Genomic DNA, 20220 nt, shown 5'->3' with positions numbered 1-20220 from the left:
ATTGTACATCTTCTTCTTATATATAAAATTCTCGTGTCACAATGTTAGTCTGCATACTCATCCGAAACGGGTGGACCGATTCTCATGAAATTTTCTGTGCATATCGGGTAAGTCTGAGAATCGGCCAACATCTATTTTTCATACGTACCACGGGCGAAGCCGGGGCGGACCGCTAGTCTTATATATAAAATTCTCGTGTCACAATGTTAGTCTGCATACTCCTCCGAAACGGGTGGACCGATTCTCATGAAATTTTCTGTGCATATCGGGTAAGTCTGAGAATGGGCCAACATCTATTTTTCATATGTACCACGGGCGAAGCCGGGGCGGGCCGCTAGTCTTATATATAAAATTCTCGTGTCACAATGTTAGTCTGCATACTCCTCCGAAACGGGTGGACCGATTCTCATGAAATTTTCTGTGCATATCGGGTAAGTCTGAGAATCGGCCAACATCTATTTTTCATACGTACCACGGGCGAAGCCGGGGCGGACCGCTAGTCTTATATATAAAATTCTCGTGTCACAATGTTAGTCTGCATACTCCTCCGAAACGGGTGGACCGATTCTCATGAAATTTTCTGTGCATATCGGGTAAGTCTGAGAATTGGCCAACATCTATTTTTCATATGTACCACGGGCGAAGCCGGGGCGGACCGCTAGTAGGTATATAACTTTCTAATATGTATAGCTAAATGACTAATTATTTACTTTCGCAATTATGTTTATTTAATAGAAAATGTGTAAATAAACTATAGGTACCAATTATTAAAAAAAACAAAGTTTTGATACGTTTTAATATACAAAAATTATTTTTCCATTAAAAAAAATTACATCGTCACCAAATAACTTAACTATTAACTAGGTAGATTACTTTTGTTCCGGGTCAATTATGCATATCATATTTATTCAATCATATTATATTAACTAGCTTTCCACCCGCAGCATCGCCCGCGCAGTAAAGAAAAACCCGCATAGTTCCCGTTCCCGTGGGATTTCCGGGATAAAACCTATCCTATTTCCCGGGGTAAAAAGTAGCCTATGTCCTTTCTCGGGTATCAAAATATCTCTATACCTACCAAATTTCATGCAAATTGGTTCAGTAGTTAAGGCGTGATTGAGTAACAGACGGACAGACAGAGTTACTTTCGCATTTATAATATTAGTAGGGATTGACAAATGAGCCAATAATAACCCTAATTACAGACTCTTAATACTACAAAAAAATAAATCAACAAATTTTTATTTCTCCCGAATAAACCCAGGAAAACGGCTAGTTAACGAAAATTCCAAACTCATCCATCAAAATTCAAGGAAAGCTTTTTAATGTAACAATTCGGTTCAAATTCCAAAAGGCTTCAAAACTTTTGGCGCGCATTTCTAAAATGGCGGCAAAGATTCGATTAGAATTACAAATGGCTGCCACGTGCCGTGCCGTTTGAACAAACTTTCCGATTTTAAAACAAAAAAGAGATGTTTAAAAACCACACAATTCACAAGTTTATATTATTTTACTAGCTGCTCTTCGCGGTTTCACCCGCGTGGCTCCGCTCCTGTTGGTCCTGCGTGATGATATATAGCCTTCCTCGATAAATGGGCTATCCAACACCGAAAGAATCTTTCAAATCGGATCAGTGTATGTTGAGATTAGCGCGTTCAAACACACAAACAAACTCTTCAGCTTTATAATATTAGAATAGTTTTATTACTTTTATTACAAAAATAAATATAAAATGCAGTTCCATCATGAGGTTTGTGAGGATGGATGTATGTGTATTATATTTGTTACTCTTTCACGCAAATACTACTGAACCGATTACAATGACATTTAGCACACATACAAAGGATAACTTGGATTTACACATAGGATAGGTTTTATCCCAGAAAGTGTGGGTCACAGGAACGGGAACTATGCGGGTTTTGAAATCAAGGGCGAAGCCGCGGGCGGATGTCTGTCCTTGCAAACTTTCGCATTTATAATATTAGTAGGATGTAAATCCTAGAAGCGCTATTAACAGAACCATAAATAAAAGTTCATGAAAAGATTACCGTTGATTTAATTCAAAAACTACAAAAGAAAAAATAACATCTTTTCATTTCAGTTTTAAATGCGGTTTAAGTGTAATTCCAGTCGAAAAGGCTTTGAAAGCCTATTCCAATGAATACATATTATTTTAGTTTTGAAAAATTCGTTTCAATACGCGAATAATAATAAAAAAAACCGGCCAAATGCGAGTCGGAACTGTGCACGAAGGGTTCCGTTATCATCTGTAATAGAAAATCACGTTTGCTGTATGTATACTAATTTTTAGCGTTTATTGTATGGGGACCCGCCTTATATATTTTTTTTTATTTTTAGTAATTGTTGTTATATCGGCAACGGAAATACATCATTTGTGAAAATTTCAGCTCTCTAGCTATCACGATTTATGAGATACAGCCTTTTTTTTAAGTGGGGAAATCTTGCATAGATACCCACGCCACGGCCTCCGGGGAAGGGGCCGTGGGTTATGTCGGATTCCTACCGACCAAAACCCCACTGTGTTCCGTCAACGACGGGGCCACGCGTATGGTAGAATTCGTCCGTACAGCCTGGAGACAAACAGACAGACAGCGGGATCTTAGTAATAGGGTCCCGTTTTACGCTTTGGGTACGGAACCCTAAAAATAATCTATACAAAAATCTCTGAACAGATGTCATATTTCCCTAAACAAGCAAAAACGTTGTGGGTTTATAAAAAGAAATTACAACCTTGAGATATGCTTAGTTCTTGTTATCAAAATGTAAAGCAAATATTTTTGTAAAAAGTAGTTTTATGTTTTAACCGACATCAAAAAATGAGGAATTTGTATTCGACTGTAAGTTTAATTTATATTTTAGGGTCTGGTTTCGCCAAAAAAGCGTGTGTGCCTAGCACACGTGTGAGAGGTGAAACTTATTTGACAAAATTTAAAGATACCAAAATCGTTGCTGTACTCCATGACGTGACGTTATTACTTATTACCATGGCGCGAACTTGAAATTTTACTCTCAACGCGCCTGAAGAAGTTTCACTTCAAAAACATATCACATGAAATAACTTTTGAATTGCTGCAGTGGATGTGATTATATCTATTATTATAACAAACATACATACAAAATCACGAATATTTCCTCTTTATAATATTACTTTACACTACGTTTGAAAAGGGCGACTGTAATTTTAATTTTACCTCCCGCGGAGATGCGACTAATAAATAATTTTAAATTTATTCAATTTTCCAAGATATTTACTTTAACTATATTCGGTAAAAGACAATTTTGACCTATATTAAACCCACAAAACGTTTAACGTGTTTAAATTTACAAATAAATAATAAATATTTCAGGACAATTTTTACACACGGCACGATCTGATCCCATACTAAGCTTTCGCTTGTGTTATGGAAACCAGATGGCTGATAAACATACTTATATTATTTTAAATAAATACTTATATAGATAATTAACACCCAGACACAGAGCAAACATCTATGTTCATCGCACAAATATTTGCCCCGGGTGGGAATCGAACCCACGACCTCTGGCTTGGAAGGCAGGGCCACTACCAAGCCAACCGGTCAGTCGAAAATCTATAATAAACTTAAATTTATTAATTCTTATTCATAGTATTGACAATCTTTTCCAGGTCACACAAGCTCAAGCCCTTCTGGCTGAGCATATCAGACGAGCCTCTACCAGCGCTGGACTTTCTCTCCGCGGCTCTGCTCTCAGCGGAGTACGAGAGAGCGCTGAGTCGAGCGCTGGCTATGCCGGAGTGTAGGCTGATACCGTTCTTTGGAGCTTTCTTACGGGAACTGAGGTAAGCAATTTTGTTGGCAATATTTTCAAAATTAACAACATTATTTTCGAAATTAAAGACTTTTTAACGGATTTTAACGCGATTTATTCATTATATTATTTTCCCGACGTTTCGAACATTTTACAGCGAGCGTGGTCACGGTTATAAAGTCTTTGATTTCTAAATATATAATACTCGCGTAAAACCAAACACTAGAAAACATTATTTTCATCATAATCTTCATTATTATCAATATTGACTGCAACAGCATTACCATCATAATTGGTATAATTGTGACGTCATTCAATTGAATTACTAGGTAATTATTTAATGTAACGTCTTGACTGAACGTCATTTTGCATAGTCGTTGTTATGGATAAAGCGGTGGGTTAGTAACCTAACCAGGTTTGTTGTTTTTTAATTACACAGAAATAGGAGAAATGTGGACGTTTGGAAAAAATAAATTCTGTCGTCATTCATTGATTCTTTTAGAGGTCGTGGGTTCGATTCCCACCCGGGGCAAATATTTGTGTGATGAACATACATGTTTGCTCCGTGTCTGGGTGTTAATTATCTATATAAGTAGGTATTTATTTAAAATTATATATGTATGTATGGCTGATAAGCCATCAGGGCCTTAGACAAAGTAACAATTACAAAACGATAACGAAGTTAGAAATCGCAAAAATGTATGGGATTGACATTAGATAGACCACGTGATCTAACGCGGCGTATGTCAATCCCATACATTTTTGCGATTTCTAACTTCGTTATCGTTTTGTAATAGTTACTTTGTCTACTGGGCCTGGTTTCCATAACAGAAGCGAAAGCTTAGTATGGGATCAGATCGTGCCGTGTGTGAAAATTGTCCTGAATATTTATTTATTTATTTATTGAATGCGCTAGTTATTCAACAATATGTCGAGTTATATCCGCTCTATTCAAAGGACTACGTCACAATCCGCTTACTAAATGGACGTTGAGTTACGCTTGTTTAATCAACGTTCGGCCTAGTCATTCCATTGAAAGTCGTCATTCAATGAACGCGCTATTCATTCAATCAAATAGTAGATTCAACCAGATGATATACATATAAATAGTGTATAACACTCACAAGTCACATACTTAACCAACGGTGAAAGAATTTTTGCGTTCGATCCAATAGTTCCTGAGGTGAATGCGTTCAAACAAACAAACTCTGCAACTTCATATTATTACTATAGATAATATACCTACCAATACACATAACTGCCTTATAACAATTCCAAACGAATATTCACGTAACGATGCGAAAAATAGGAAAATCCAAGAGAAACTAAGAGATAATTAACCAAGCGAAATTTCAGTCAAAACTTCTGGATCACAGAAAATCATTTTGCGAATCCTGAAAAATAATTTCTCGGAGAGAAATCGTGTGCTTCTAACCTTAATGGATTGTGGCTACAGATTCATATGGAGCTGTTTATACCAACTCTTGAAATTAATTTTAAATTAAAACTTTCTTATAATACCTATGTCCTAGAACTTAACTCAGTTTTAATTACGTATTGTTTTTTCCATTCTCTGGTGATTAATCACCCCCACTTCGTTAATTACCTCGTCAATTTTAGTTTTAGAATAAATTTATCTCTAAATATGCTAATAGTAACTTTGAACTGAGCCATAAAATTAATAATGCATTCGAATACCGTTAAAATGTTTTATTCTGAAATTAATAATATTGGCATAAAATCAAACATAACAACACTTTTACTAATTTAGTAAGAGCTAACATAAAATACTACACCACTCAGTATCACTTACACAAATATACTTGCTTTTAAATGAAATGAATGAAATTAAATTAAATATATGAAATGAATGAAATAAAATAAATGTATTCGCAAGAATACATTGATGTTATGAGAAAAACATGTTCTACACAATTGATTGAAGAAAATAAATAAATCCAGCGGTATTATCAGCTCCATATACATGTTAATCACCCAACACTTCTCAGTTGAATGAGTCTAGTCATACAGCGTCTGTTGTTTTTTAATACCACTATTTGCACTCCGTTGTATAACACGGAATTCATATATACTTAATTATTAACCTAGAATTTAAACTTTTTAATATCTAAATAGTGTTTATAACCCCTATAGCTTAAATGTCAACGACTTTCAAATTCAAAATTCAAATTCAAATTCGTTTATTCGACGATTTTGGTATCTTTGAATCTTGCCAAAGAAGTTTCACTTCTGACACGTGTGAACGCTCACTCTTTTGTCTTCTGACACGTTCACTCTTTTTTTATTTAAAAAATTCGCGCTATGCTCGTAAGTTTCAACAGAGATTTTAATCTCAAAAACCTTCTGACACAAAAACGCCACATAATTATAATCAGAATCGGTCCAGCCGTTCACGCGTTATAACCTTGATTATGACAAACGTTCAAAGAAATTTACATAATAAACTTAAATAAAGCTTATAAACTTATTCATACAAAGAAAGGATTGACAGAATTATATGCACAGCCTTTATCGACCCCTAGAGGTCAACAACCATAAAAGGGGTCACTACTCCCTAAAACCATCATGATATGTATGATATTCAATTTCATTATTATTTTAAAATTTGTATTTTTGAGGAGGTAATAATATAATGAGGGAAAATTTGTGTACAAATTAAGCCTATTATGAATGAGAGGCGTGTGTTTATTATTTCTTTGTTATTGTATTTTTGAAGTGAAACTTCTTTAGGCGCGTTGAGAGTAAAATTTCAAGGTAATACAGTCACGTCATGGAGTGATGCGACGATTTTGGTATCTTTGAATCTTGCCAAAGAAGTTTCACTTCTGACACGTGAGCTCGGCACAATATAAAATCTAATAAGTACATATATATAAAATTCTCGTGTCACAATGTTAGTTAACACACTACTCCGAAACAGCTCAACCAATTCTCATGAAATTTTGTGTGCTTAGCGGCCAACATCTATTTTTCATATCTCTAAGAGTAAGGCAGAACGTTTGCAGGGACAGCTATTATCAGTATAAATTATTGCTATTTCAGGGAAATCCTGGCAGCTACACCGTCACTTACAACACATTCAGTGGCTGCGACGCCGACACATCGACGAGACTTCAAACGGGAATCTACTAAAGATGATAGGTATGTTTGTGAAACACGTATGAAGAACCGAGTTATCTTGGTTTCGAATCCTGGAAGAATAAAAAAAAATACCTAAAAATAGATTGTTTATGTGTTTACTAGCTGTGCCCCGCGGTTTTACCCGAATTGCTTCGCTTTTGTTGGTCTTAGCGTGGTGATATATAGCCTATAGCCTTCCTCGAGCTCGATAAATGGGCTATCTAACTCCGAAGTAATTTTTCAAATCGAACAAGTAGTTCCTGAGATTAGCGCGTTCAAACAAACAAACTCTTCAGCTATATAATATTATAATATAGATTTTATCTGCTCTCTTTAGTAGCCCATTATAGAGGTAAGATTTTAAATGTAGTTCCCATACAATGATATTGTAAAAAGTTTGTTGTTGATTACAGAACGATTATCACCAGTAATTTGTTTAATTTTTAAAATTACACAGATTCGGGAACTAATATTCTACGGAGAAACTGACAAAAAATTCTGTAGTTGCTAATTTGAAATCTTATACCTTTAGATTCTGTTGTAATCTTCTCATATATAAAAATGAATCGCAAAATGTGTTGGTAAGCGCATAACTCGAGAACGGCCGAACCGATTTCGATAATTCTATTTTTATTATATTCCTTGAAGTACGAGGATGGTTTTTATGTAGAGAAAATGTAAATATGTACCACGGGCGAAGCCGGGGCGGACCGCTAGTTTGAAATAATAATATTTCTTTAAGTTACCCAAATAATTTATGATGCAGTTTTTACTTTTACACATAAAGAAATAAACTTTATTATTCACAGAGGGTCGCAAAAGAAGGACAGCAGGCGAGAAAGCAAGAGAAGTGATACGAGCCCTTTAAAGGACAGCTGTAAACGAGATCCCAGGAATGAACCGACAAGACAAGTGGTATGCACTGAAATTAATGTGTGACTTATATTTTAGGTACTAGCTGGAGCCAACAGCTTCTCTCGTGTAGTACCCGCATAAAACGTAGCCTAGTTGTTTTTAACATACTGTTAAAACGTTTTATATGCAATTTATTAATGTTTATTTTCCAGAGAGACTCTTTACAATATAAAATTACACTTTTGCTCTATAGAATATCGCGGTTATAGAGCCCAGCTGTTCTCCATTGCCTAACAAAAATAGCATAAACCTATACGTCTTCCAGAACAGTGATGGAGCTAACAGCTTCTCTCGCGTAGTACCCGCATAAAACGTAGCCTATTTGCGAATCCTATAGTCTGGATATTTCTATTTGCCAATTTTCATACAGTCACAGATCAAACCAACATCAATATAATCTTGCAACCTTCAGGATTGTAGTAGTAAATACAATTTTGAAATAATATTGAGGCCTATGTAGGAATTATTTTCATAATCTGTAATGCAGTTTATCTAATACATTTTTCTTCATTTTCTTTAATTTTCCAAGTGAACTTTTGATAAAAAGTATACTACATCCAGAATTTGTAACAACTAGGTAACCTTTCATGATACCGTTTCTCAGTTCCTATACAGGTAAGTTGCAAATGTGGCCCAATAAAGTTAACTTGACTGTTACAAACTCTCTCTCTCTCTCTCTCAAAATTTTATCCAGGCTTATCTATTTTTCCAGTACATAGCCTCATTCGACGACGAAGGTGAACAGGCGTTCCGTCGCGTCGGTCCCGAGGGTCTGGTCAATCTGGAGAAGGTGTACAGAACACAAGCGGTCATGGATCATATCGCGAGCTTTCACCAACATCGACATACGCTGGCTAGAACAAGTACACCGGTTTTTGGTGATTATTTGAGGTGAATAATCGAGTAGGTCATGGTAAATCACAGAAATGGTTACGATCATGAGTATGGGAATGGTCATCGTCATGACCATGGTCTTGTACATAATCATTATCGTTATCATAATTAATGTTCAAAATTATCTATTAATATAATAATTAAAGGTCTATAGATGTATTTGTAAATAATGTTGCTGTCATTATACGCAATCACATTTGGTTTTCTGTCACTAGTAATGCTGTTTTTAACCTACTCTAAACGTTTTACTCTCTACAATATAAAACGTTTGACTCTCTACAATATAAAATTACGCTTTTGCTCTATAGAATATCGCGGTTATAGATCCCAGCTGTTCTCCATTGCCTAACAAAAATAGTATAAATATGTATATACGTCTTCCAGAACAGTGATCTCCGCTTGCGAACAGCCCGTCTTCGCTCCCCCCACACACAAAGGCTCCACCTTTGAGAACGAAGCGCTATACGAGTTAGAGGGCGGTGGGTATAGCCCCGTGCAGCCGTTGCCACATGATCATGCAGTGACTATGTTCCCGCTAGCACCGCAGAACGGGGATCGAGTTGATAGGCATATATTGCAGGTGAGAAGAAAATCATAATAAGTTCAAAAATGTCGACAATGTCAGAAATGTAAATATGTCAATAATGTCAAGATAATCAAACATCTGTATCAATGTAAACCATGTTAAAGATTTTAAAAGCGAAACTGTAGGAATAAGCTAGGTTAGCTTACAGGTGAGTGGTGAAGCTCATGGATAATAATCTCCTACCAACATAAGTAGGTAGTTTGACAATGAAGCGCTGTACGAATGAAGGGCGGTAGGAAAGCCAAAAATGTCAAAAATTATGACAATCAAAATAAGACAACAATTATGTGAGGGTAGTTTTGTTAGTATGGTAGTAATTTAATTTTTGTAATTTTTTTTTTTAATTTTTGTAATGTAGCTCACATTACAAAAATTAAAAAAAATTACAAAAATTAAATTACTAACTACCTTACCTAGTGCCGAAGCTGGAATACAGGGGTTTTTTTATTAATATTTTAGTACTAGCGGTCCGCCCCGGCTTCGCCCGTGGTAAATATTTCGCAACAAAAAGTGGCCTATGTCCTTTCTCGGGTATGAAAATATCTCTATACCAAATTTCATGCAAATTGGTTCAGTAGTTAAGGCGTGATTGAGTAACAGACAGACAGAGTTACTTTCGCATTTATAATATTATAAAGTATGGATGTGCTATTTATTAAATAGGTTTGAAGTTGGTGCCGAACATTAAGCACTTAGTATTAAGCCCGTGCACCGACATCAAACCTTTTTAATAAATAGCACATATAAATAATATGTAGTAAATAATAATGTCAAATCTTTTTTATTTCTTACTTTTCCGTTTTTGAAGTCGGTTGTTTTTAAAACAGTTATTTTTATTAGTGAAAGCTTTCCGTGCGATTAGAGCTTTTTATGAAAATTAAGCTCTCCGTGTGATTAGAGCTTCTTGTGAAAATTAAGCTCTGCGTGCGATTAGAGATTTTTGTGAAAATTAAGCTCTCCGTGCGATTAGAGCTTTTTGTGAAAATTAAGCTCTCCATGCGATTAGAGCTTTCTGTGAAAATTAAGCTCTCCGTGCGATTAGAGCTTTTGTGAAAATTAAACTCTCCGTGCGATTAGAGCTTTTTGTGAAAATTAAGCTCTCCGTGCGATTAAGAGCTTTTTTGTGAAAATTTAGCTTTCCGTACGAATAGAGCTTTTTGAGAAAATTAAGCTCTCCATGCGATTAGAGCTTTTTGTCAAAATTAAGCTCACCTTGCGATTAGAGCTTTTTGTGAAAATTAAGCTTTCCGTGCGATTAGTTTTTTGTGAAAATTAAGCTCTCCATGCGATTAGAGCTTTTTTGTGAAAATTTAGCTTTCCGTGCGAATAGAGCTTTTTGTGAAAATTAAGCTCTCCGTGCGATTTGAGCTTTTTGTGAAAATTAAGCTCTCCATGCGATTAGAGCTTTTTGTGAAAATTAAGCTCTCCATGCGATTAGTTTTTTGTGAAAATTAAGCTCTCCATGCGATTAGAGCTTTTTGTGAAAATTAAGCTCTCCGTGCGATTAGAGCTTTTTGTGAAAATTAAGCTTTCCGTGCGATTAGAGCTTAATGAGAAAAATTAAGCTCTCCGTGCGATGAGAGTTTTTTGTGAAAATAAAGCTCCGTGCGATTAGAGTTTTTTTTGTGAAAATTAAGCTATCCGTGCGAATAGAGCTTTTTGTGAAAATTAAGCTCTCCATGGGATTAGAGCTCTTTGTGAAAATTAAGCTCTCCGTGCGATTAGAGCTTTTTGTGAAAATTAAGCTTTCCGTGCGATATGAGCTTTTTGTGAAAATTAAGCTCTCCATGCGATTAGAGCTTTTTGTGAAAATTAAGCTCTCCGTGCGATTAGAGCTTTTTGTGAAAATTAAGCTCCGTGCGATTAGAGCTTTTAATGAAAATTAAGCTCTCCATGCGATTAGTTTTTAGTGAATATTAAGCTTTCCGTGCGATTAGAGCTTTTTATGAAAATTAAGCTCTCCGTGTGATTAGAGCTTCTTGTGGAAATTAAGCCCTCTGTGTGATTAGAGCTTCTTGTGAAAATTAAGCTTTCCGTGTGATTAGAGTTTTTTTTGAAAATTAAGCTTTCCGTGCGATTAGAGATTTTTGTGAAAATTAAGCTTTCCGTGCGATTAGAGCTTTTTGCGAAAATTAAGCTCTCCGTGCGATTAGAGCTTTTTGTGAAAATTAAGCTTTTCGTGCGATTAAAGCTTTTTGTGAAAATTAAGCTCTCCGTGCGATGAGAGTTTTTTGTGAAAATTAAGCTCTCCGTGCGATTAGAGCTTTTTTGTGAAAATTTAGCTTTCCGTGCGATTAGAGCCTTTAATGAAAATTAAGCTCTCCATGCGATTTTATGCGGTTATCAATTCGGCCGGTATATTTTTTTTTATGTATGTACACCGATTACTCCGAGGTTTCTGAACCGATTTACGTGATTCTTTTTTTGTTCGATGCGGGATGGTGTCGAATTGGTCCCATAAATTTTTTTTTTCGGATAGGCCCAGTAGTTTTTATTTTATGAGCATTTTTGTCTGTACTCGATGACTAAGTTGATATGTAGCAAGTAACTTTGATTCACTTCCCGGTAACCGACAAACCGGTAACCGTAAATTTGATAGCGATGAAACATTATCATGACATGAAGCTGATTTGATGATGGAATCGGAAGGTGGCCATAGGAACTCAGTAATATATTGACTCAACTTTATCGAGTTTGGGCTCGTTTGATTCGTGTTGAAAAATACACTAAAAAGTATGAAATAAAAATAACTGCGTTAAAAACAACCGACTTCAAAAACGGAAAAGTAAGAAATAAAAAAGATTTGATATTATTAACTACTACATAATATTATTGTACATATTTCGCAATAAAAAGTGGCCTATGTCCTTTCTCGGGTATCAAAATATCTCTATACCAAATTTCATGCAAATTGGTTCAGTAGTTAAGGCGTGATTGAGTAACAGACAGACAGACAGAGTTACTTTCGCATTTATAATATTAGTATGGATTAAATTAATTGGGGAGCCGAAGTATTCATTATTTTTACCTGTATTATTATGTCAATACAGATTTTTAATTTCCATAATACTCGGGTACCACCAGAAGGACGGTACCCGGATCTTTGGAAGGCTTACGTGGGGACACGGATCCAATACGCAGAGGCCCTTTTGAAAATTTTAATGTGTTGTGGGACATTAGCCGTAGCCTATCCATGACTGCACTATAGAGATACAGCCCTGGGCAGTCCGCGGCCATTTTAATTATTATTATTTTTGACGTGACAACGTCTTATAATTCGATAGAGCCGGCTGCACGCACGAAAAAACATGACTCATGCGACGTTACCTCGCTCTGAGGCGTTCCATGTAAGGCTTGAAGTGCAAGCGAGAGCGCGGAACGAGCGACAAAGAAGCGCAATCGGACGTTGTCACGTTCAACTATCGTTAGTAAACCGACTTTACAGACAACCATTTTTTTTAATAAATAAACAACATAACAGGTGAGTTTCATTAACAAGACACATTAACAGATAATGCACCACGGCACCGCGTGTATAGTGGGCGAGGCGGAGTGGGGCGCGTTCGTGCACCTCCGCCTCGAGCGCGCCTGCGCGCTGCTCGCCTGGTGCAGGACCGCGCACCGCCCGCATGCGCACTGCGGTCAGTTTCATTAATAACTCAGGCCCCGGAATCACAGACACAATAGAAAATCTATTGTGTCGTGGACCGATCGGGCCGTTCGGGGCTCAATGGGTTAAAAATAAAAATAAAAATGATTATGCTAGATGTTCAAATTTTGTTTATACTACTAGCTGTTTAAATTCGGTTCATAACTTACTCATTATTTATGACTCACTTTTTTTGTTGTTCAAAATTTGTTCATACTATTTATAATATAGTTACTTGTAGAATTTTTTATACTATACAAGCTGATCAGATTCTTTTCATACTAAATAAGTTGTTCAAAATTGTTCATACTATACATTATACAAGCTATTCTCCTCCTCCTCCAAGCTATAGAAGTTATTGAAAATTTTATTCATTCTTCTCTATCTGTTCAAATTCTGTTCATACTATCGTAGTTGTTCAAAGTATATTCAAAATATACTCCATACTAGACTAGGTATTCTATTGTTATTCATAATATATTCTAGCTGTTCAAATGTTGTTCATACCTATAAGCTGTTCAAATATTGTTCATAATGTTACAGTTGTTCATATTTTGTTCATACTAGCTGTTCAAATTTTGTTCATACTATACTAACTGTTCAAATTTTGTTCACACTATACTATCTGCTCAAATTCTATTTTTAAACCATAGAACGAAATTTTCCATTTTTTTAATTATTATAAAGTGCATTTAGTACTAAAATAGTAGTCTATGGATATCACATAGAACTTTACAGACTTCATTTTTGCCTTTGAACAATATTATCTTATTCATCTTTCAGGTGAAACCCCATCAGAAAGTGTTCAGCAGCCAGAAGTCAGTTTGTCATACAACCCTGAAGAAGTGATACCATTGAAATATTCTGGTAATCTGGTCCATGAGACAGAAGCGGGTGTGGTTGGTGAAGAAGGGTATGTTTTCAATTTAAAATATATAATTTATATGAAATTATAATTTTTTTGTCTATGGTATGGTGGCCTTTGCTTAAGTTCAAACTAAGCAATGGCCACCATACCACATTTCTGGTCACTATCAATAGATAATTTTATAATTATGAATTAAGTTCGAAAATTTTTATTTTTGTAACAAAAAATTTTCGCACTTATTGTGATCTAATTTTCCAAAATATCTACCGATCATTTTTGGTTTAATTATTTATTATACGTACTTAACATTATCTACATCTCTACTTAAAGTCATGTTTTTTATCAGTATGATCAATTTTTCCATAACTATAATAATTAAAACAAAATTAAAAAAATACCCAAAAAACACACTACACTTAACTTTTTAACCGACTTCAAAAAAAGGAGGAGGTTATCAATTCGGCCGGTATTTTTTTTTAATGAATGATTGAATGAATTGAGAATATTATTGTGCACACCAAATTAAAAACATTACACATAAATTGCACAATTAATATTATTTTTCCAGCTTCATCGACCTCCAATGCGTAAAAGACATGCGTTTGGGCGGCAAGCTGTTAGAACCGAAAGATATAGCGGAATTAGTTGCTAATGCTAAACGACACGGTCTAGAGACTTGTAACCAAAGGGCCCATGTTATATCTCTTGTGTATGGAAAGACGTTGAGTGACAATAGGATTGTACATTTTTTGCTGCCACCGTATTCTTATAGGTGAGTTCTTTGTATTTTCTGGTATTTTGTGATCTTAACTTATATAATCTACATACATATAAAAATGAAACCCGTTTTCCTTGATCACAGCATCACGCGTGAACGGGTGGACCGATTTCGATAATTCTTTTTTTATTATATTCCTTGAAGTACGAGGATAGTTCTTATGTAGAGAAAACGTAAATATGTACCACGGGCGAAGCCGGAGCGGACCGCTAGTATAAATATAGATTTATAACTAAGACACATAAAACTGAAAGAATACAATAAATTCGATTGCTCTGGCGGGTCACGCACGGGTGGCCGAGTTGGTCAGGCATCTGCCACAGATTGGCGTTTAGGATGCGGGTTCGAATCCCGCTTCGTGATGGATTTTTTTCTATTATTTATAATTTATAAAGCATGTCCATGCCATTAAACCAAAATTATCGAATAAAATCTTAACTTAAATTAAAGGATTGTTTGATTGTTTGAACGTGAAGTGACGTTTGCATTGAAGGATATTCTAAAAAATATATCATGAATTTAGATCACCATAATAGCTACTTGAGCCTTGACAATGTATTTTTTTTTACTCATTATGAAAGACGAACGACTTGAGCTTTTTCTATGGAGCTTAATCTATTGTATATTTCTATGCTTTTTTAGCCTTAAATTCTGTATAATTTGAATTTTTCAAATTAAGAAGAGAAGGGAATGTTTAACTTTGGTGAAAGCGGACTTTTAAAACAAATTTTGTTAAATTTTCATAAATTTTTTTTAAATGTTTTACAGAAATTTTCGTAAACGCCTAAGCCTGTATTTTTACCATTTTTTGTTAAGTACTATTAATGTGTTTTTTTTTTTAATAAAATCAAATGTTTTGCAGAGTATGGGCAGTAGGTCTACATTCTGTGATCAAAGCGTTAATAAGCCAGACCAAATTAGCGGATAGAAGTTTGGCCTGGCTGAAGAATAAGTACACAGCGCTGTACTATGAAGATGGGTGTTGCTGCGAACCGCTAGTGTCTGATGCTATTCGGGTAAGTTTATGGGCTAAAACTTAATAATACCTAACTTATAGTAAAAATTATAGTAATTATTGATTACAATAAATTATAGAAATTATATGTTTGCTTCGTAATACCCTTCCTAATATTCGTAATATCTTCCTAATTTGCTGACAAAAAAATAAAATTAAACATAAATTTCAAAATAAGAGGAAAAGAGCTGCCAAACAAAGTTACGTATTTCAAAAATAAAAAGAATCTAATATCCAAACCCGAATTTCTAATGTAATTTACTAAAATTTCCTTTGTATTGGTTGTCTGGAAGATGTCACTTCAAAATGATAAGGCCGCCCCATTATACATTATTTTAAAATGCTTAAAACATTGATTTTAATTCTTTTTGTTTTCCTTTATACCTGAAAGAGTTTGAAGTATAGGTATTAACAAATAAAATTTCCAGATATTCGGTGGCCGAGAGTCCATATACGGCAGTTCGTGTCACTCCACACCAATCAAATATACAGAATCTGAATCAAGTAAAAGTGGAGTCAAGTTTAAGAAGAACAGGTCTACTTCAGAACTTAAAGGGTCTCCCCGAAGTTATAGTACGTCTGGCACTAGGAGTGAAGAGGAGACGTTTAGTTCCCCTAGACATAGGTAATTAGTTATTTAGAATCAAATAAATATATACTTACTATACAAATATATAATAAACAATCTTCTAAGATAGATAAGTTAGATATAAGGAATGGAAAATACTTCAAAACTTAAAGGGTCTCCCCGAAGCTACAGTACGTCAGGCACTAGGAGTGAAGAGGAGACGTTTAGTTCCCCTAGACATAGGTAATTAGTTGTTTAGAGTAATACAAAATGGTCATAAAAGGAATTTCGTTCAAGAGTAGGTCAACTTCGGAACTTAAAGGGTCTCCCCGAAGCTATAAACATATAGCTTTATACATAGGTAATTTATAGTTATTTAGTATCAAATAAATATACTTTAATAATAAACAATCTAATATAAGATAGATAAGTAACATAATATTGAAGGGAAAAATACTTGGCTTAAAAGGCTTGGTTGGTAGTGACCCTGCCTGTCAAGCCACTGGTCGTGGGTTCGATTCCCACCCGGGACAAATATTTGTGTGATGAACATAGATGTTTGTTCTGTGTCTGGGTGTTAATTATTATCTATATAAGTATTTATTTAAAATTTTATATGTATGTTTATCAGCCATCTGGTTTCCATAACACAAGCGAAAGCTTAGTACGGGACTAGATCGTGCCGTGTGTGAAAATTGTCCTAAAATATTTATTTACTATACCCGGCGCGGCGAATGATGATCCCTATGACACTGACAATTATTCTCAAGAGACAAACTTGTAATGGCGTCACCATTAAATTAGAAACGTATTGGAAGCGTATAAAAATGGCATTTATTAATTTTTACGTAGCTTTATGCCATAACAATGATATTCTGTTGGAATTATAACAATTCTTAACATTTACGAGAAATTATATCAATCTGACTTTACGTTTACGTCCTACAAAATTTACATCGTTGGCATTTATCGACTAGTGTGGAAAGTATCGATAAACAAATTTCGATAATGGAAAAGAGTTCACATTATTTCCATGCTTAAGCTTCAGTTCATTCACTATTGAATGGAACAGAAGTTCGCAGCATAATTAATTAATTAATTACCGTTCGCGTTAATTTACTTACCTATGATAATATAAGTTTTTTAGACAAATTAAATGGGGGCTTCCATTTTCACGATAAAATAATATACACTGTGTTAAACGGGTTAAAAATTACGTGAAAATGATAAGGCGCATTTTTATGTTTTGGAAAACTTTCGTTTTACTTTAACCTACTTAATCTATGCAAAAAACTTAAATTAATACAACAACAACATAAAAGACGTTAAAAATTTTAGTTAAAAATTCATTTTATAATATTTATAAAAACATGTTTACCGACGTGGCTGAATGCAAACCACGCCTTTGCCTATAAAATAGTAAAGTATCGACACGACCCATCATACGAGCAATCACTAAGACGAACTGTCATAGGGATCATCATTCGCCGCGCCGGGTATAGCGGTCCGCCCCGGCTTCGCCCGTGGTACATATTTCGCAATAAAAGGTAGCCTATGTTCTTTCTCAGGATCTAAACATTATCTGTGCCAAATTTCATCAAAATCGGTCCAGTAGTATATGCGTGAAAACCATACATACATACATACAAACCTTTCCTCTTTATAATATTAGTATAGATTATATTGTTTTCCCTTATTTATCAATTTATCTATCCCACCAGCTCGTACTCAGCAGCGTCAAGTCACCACACATCATGTGGCCCGAGACACAGCAGCCTCACAGCAACCAGCATCACTTCCAACTCGCCTAATAGGAGTAGGTGAGATCTTTGTATCTGTACCTGTATAATATGTATATTTGTATTTGTATCTGTACCTGTATTTGTAGTTGTATCTATGTGCATATATAGATACAAATACAAATTCAGGTAATTACGTATTATATGTATTTGTATCTATACCTATATCTATATTTTTACAGCCATCTGTATATTTATCTGTATCTGAATCTATATTGATCTATAGTATTTTTTTTTCACAGCTTACTAATATGATGTTCTGTTGTGCTTGTGTGAGACGTCAGTTAGAGTAATAACCATGTAGGTATGAACGTAACCATGTTTTCAAAATCGGTGTAGGGGTTAATTTTAGATCAATCATAAAAAATATGAAATATTGATAGACTCCGTCGACTTTAAAAGTCCGTTAAACCTAATTTTTTCCAACGACTCATTTGATTATAATATTTAAGTACTTTCCATGTATTTCGATGATTCTAAAGTCTAGCTACATAAAAAACATTTCGGAATAATAGTATAAGCTTGAATTTCAGATTAAATTCTCGTTTGAGTTTGATTGTATCCTATTTTACAGTTTAAGAAGACTAGAAACGAGTGAACGCTTCTGGGAGAACATGAAGCATCTGAGAACGGGGTCCGTTGGATACGAGACACAACTCGATTTTATGGATTTCGTCGCGCTTTTCAGGAGCTTTAGGTACGTCTAGTTGACTAGTTGTTGCCAGTGACTTTGTCCGCTTATATAGCGATATTTATATTTTTCTACCGTATATTAATGCGCAGCAAACTTTGCGGTTCAAATATAAATGGCCGCAAGGGCAAAAACTATCTAAGCTACCTTTTTTTAATTTAGTAAGTGCATACCTACTGCATTTATCGTTATTTTTAAATTTGGCGCAGGTACAAAATTGAATTTGCCTAGCTTGCAGGGCAAATTTTAAATCAATGTAAGGCCATTTGCTCAAGCTCCGCGGAGATTTCGATCTAATAATCTATCTCGCTATATCTTATAAATTTATGACTACCGCTCCTTCTATACAAAAAATAATATTATGTGTATCTCTACGACTCTATCATTTCTATATTATGTGCATCCTATCTCCTTACTACTCTTGTCTATATCTTCGACTCTACAACTCTACTTCTCTACCCTTAAGGCCGATTTTTAAATCCTTGGATAAAACTTATCCGTCCAATAAAGTATTGTACACGATAATATTAAAATGTCACGTAAACTGTCAAATAAATTTTAACCACGAATTGAAAAATCAGCCCTTAGTTTAGTAATGCGCTCCGAGCTCCGTAGAGTTTTTGTCTAATCTCTCTACTGCTCTATGTATAATTGATATGTGTATCTCTACCACTATACCCCCAGTCTAGTAATGCGCTCAGAACTCCGCGGCGTGTTCGAGCAGCTCGCAGTACCACGAACACGCGCCGCGTTGTTGGCCGCGGAGCGCAGTCGCAGCTCGCCTGAACTATATGCAAGGAATGCTTGCCGTACGGGTAAGTGTGTGTGTGTATGTGTGTGTGTGTAGGGGAGATGCAGTTAGGACGGGTGTGTGTGCATGTTACAGTGTACATAAAGTTAGGATGGATAAGTATGGGTGTGTTTGTACTTACAAGCAGTGTAGTGAGTGTGTGTGTGCTGTAGGATGAGTGAGAATGTGTGTACTGTACATGTAGTTAGTGAACTCTTGTAGTGTCCTCCTGTGAGCACAGGCTATTTATTCGTAGCCACTAGAGGTGGTATGGAAACCACGTTACCTAATGCTTTAAATTACATTGATTTAAATAGTAAAATTTTAATACCAAACATTCCCATACAATTAATAGATATACGCTTCCATTTTATATCCCAGAAGATTTATTTTATAAATAAATTCTACAGGTCTTCTAACAAGGAATGGATCGTTAGATCTAGAACCACCTAGCGACAAAGCCAGTCGAAAGAAAGCTTTTGACGTCCTAGCAGCCGCTGCGTTACCAGGTAAAACAGACTTAATTTAAGTATTTACTTGGTACCCTGTATGACCAATAAGGACTAAGGACCAATTCTACTAACTTCAATCAAATTAAATAGATTTTTTCAGTTTATCTGTACATTTTACGCATAACTATTTCCGGCAGAGAGGAAAACTAGTTCTTAACTATAAATCAGTTCAATTTCATTTAAATTTAATTAATTGTTAATCAT

At 35.1% G+C, this 20220-nt stretch overlaps 1 protein-coding gene across 1 annotated transcript in view; it reads left to right on the top strand.

Annotated features, from left to right (window-relative positions):
* Positions 1–3748: 3748 nt before the first annotated feature.
* LOC149476012 (1-phosphatidylinositol 4,5-bisphosphate phosphodiesterase epsilon-1-like) overlaps positions 3749–20220 on the top strand; it is a 60185-nt gene continuing 43713 nt past the window's right edge. Inside the window, exons 1-14 of the mRNA XM_089713104.1 lie at positions 3749–3841; positions 6874–6972; positions 7761–7866; positions 8579–8757; positions 9145–9340; positions 12858–12987; positions 13779–13908; positions 14432–14635; positions 15504–15657; positions 16085–16281; positions 17946–18044; positions 18598–18720; positions 19399–19529; positions 19915–20013. Coding sequence (XP_089569230.1) covers positions 3789–3841; positions 6874–6972; positions 7761–7866; positions 8579–8757; positions 9145–9340; positions 12858–12987; positions 13779–13908; positions 14432–14635; positions 15504–15657; positions 16085–16281; positions 17946–18044; positions 18598–18720; positions 19399–19529; positions 19915–20013 — 1900 coding nt within the window. The 5' untranslated portion in view covers positions 3749–3788. The remainder of the gene's footprint in view (positions 3842–6873; positions 6973–7760; positions 7867–8578; positions 8758–9144; positions 9341–12857; positions 12988–13778; positions 13909–14431; positions 14636–15503; positions 15658–16084; positions 16282–17945; positions 18045–18597; positions 18721–19398; positions 19530–19914; positions 20014–20220) is intronic.

The sequence above is a fragment of the Colias philodice genome, chromosome 29 (genome assembly GCF_061535455.1).
Source record: "Colias philodice isolate Cphi_HAF_F1 chromosome 29, ilColPhil1 Martin Lab GWU primary, whole genome shotgun sequence".
Lineage (NCBI taxonomy): Eukaryota > Metazoa > Arthropoda > Insecta > Lepidoptera > Pieridae > Colias > Colias philodice.
This window is presented reverse-complemented; position numbering and strand designations above follow the sequence as displayed.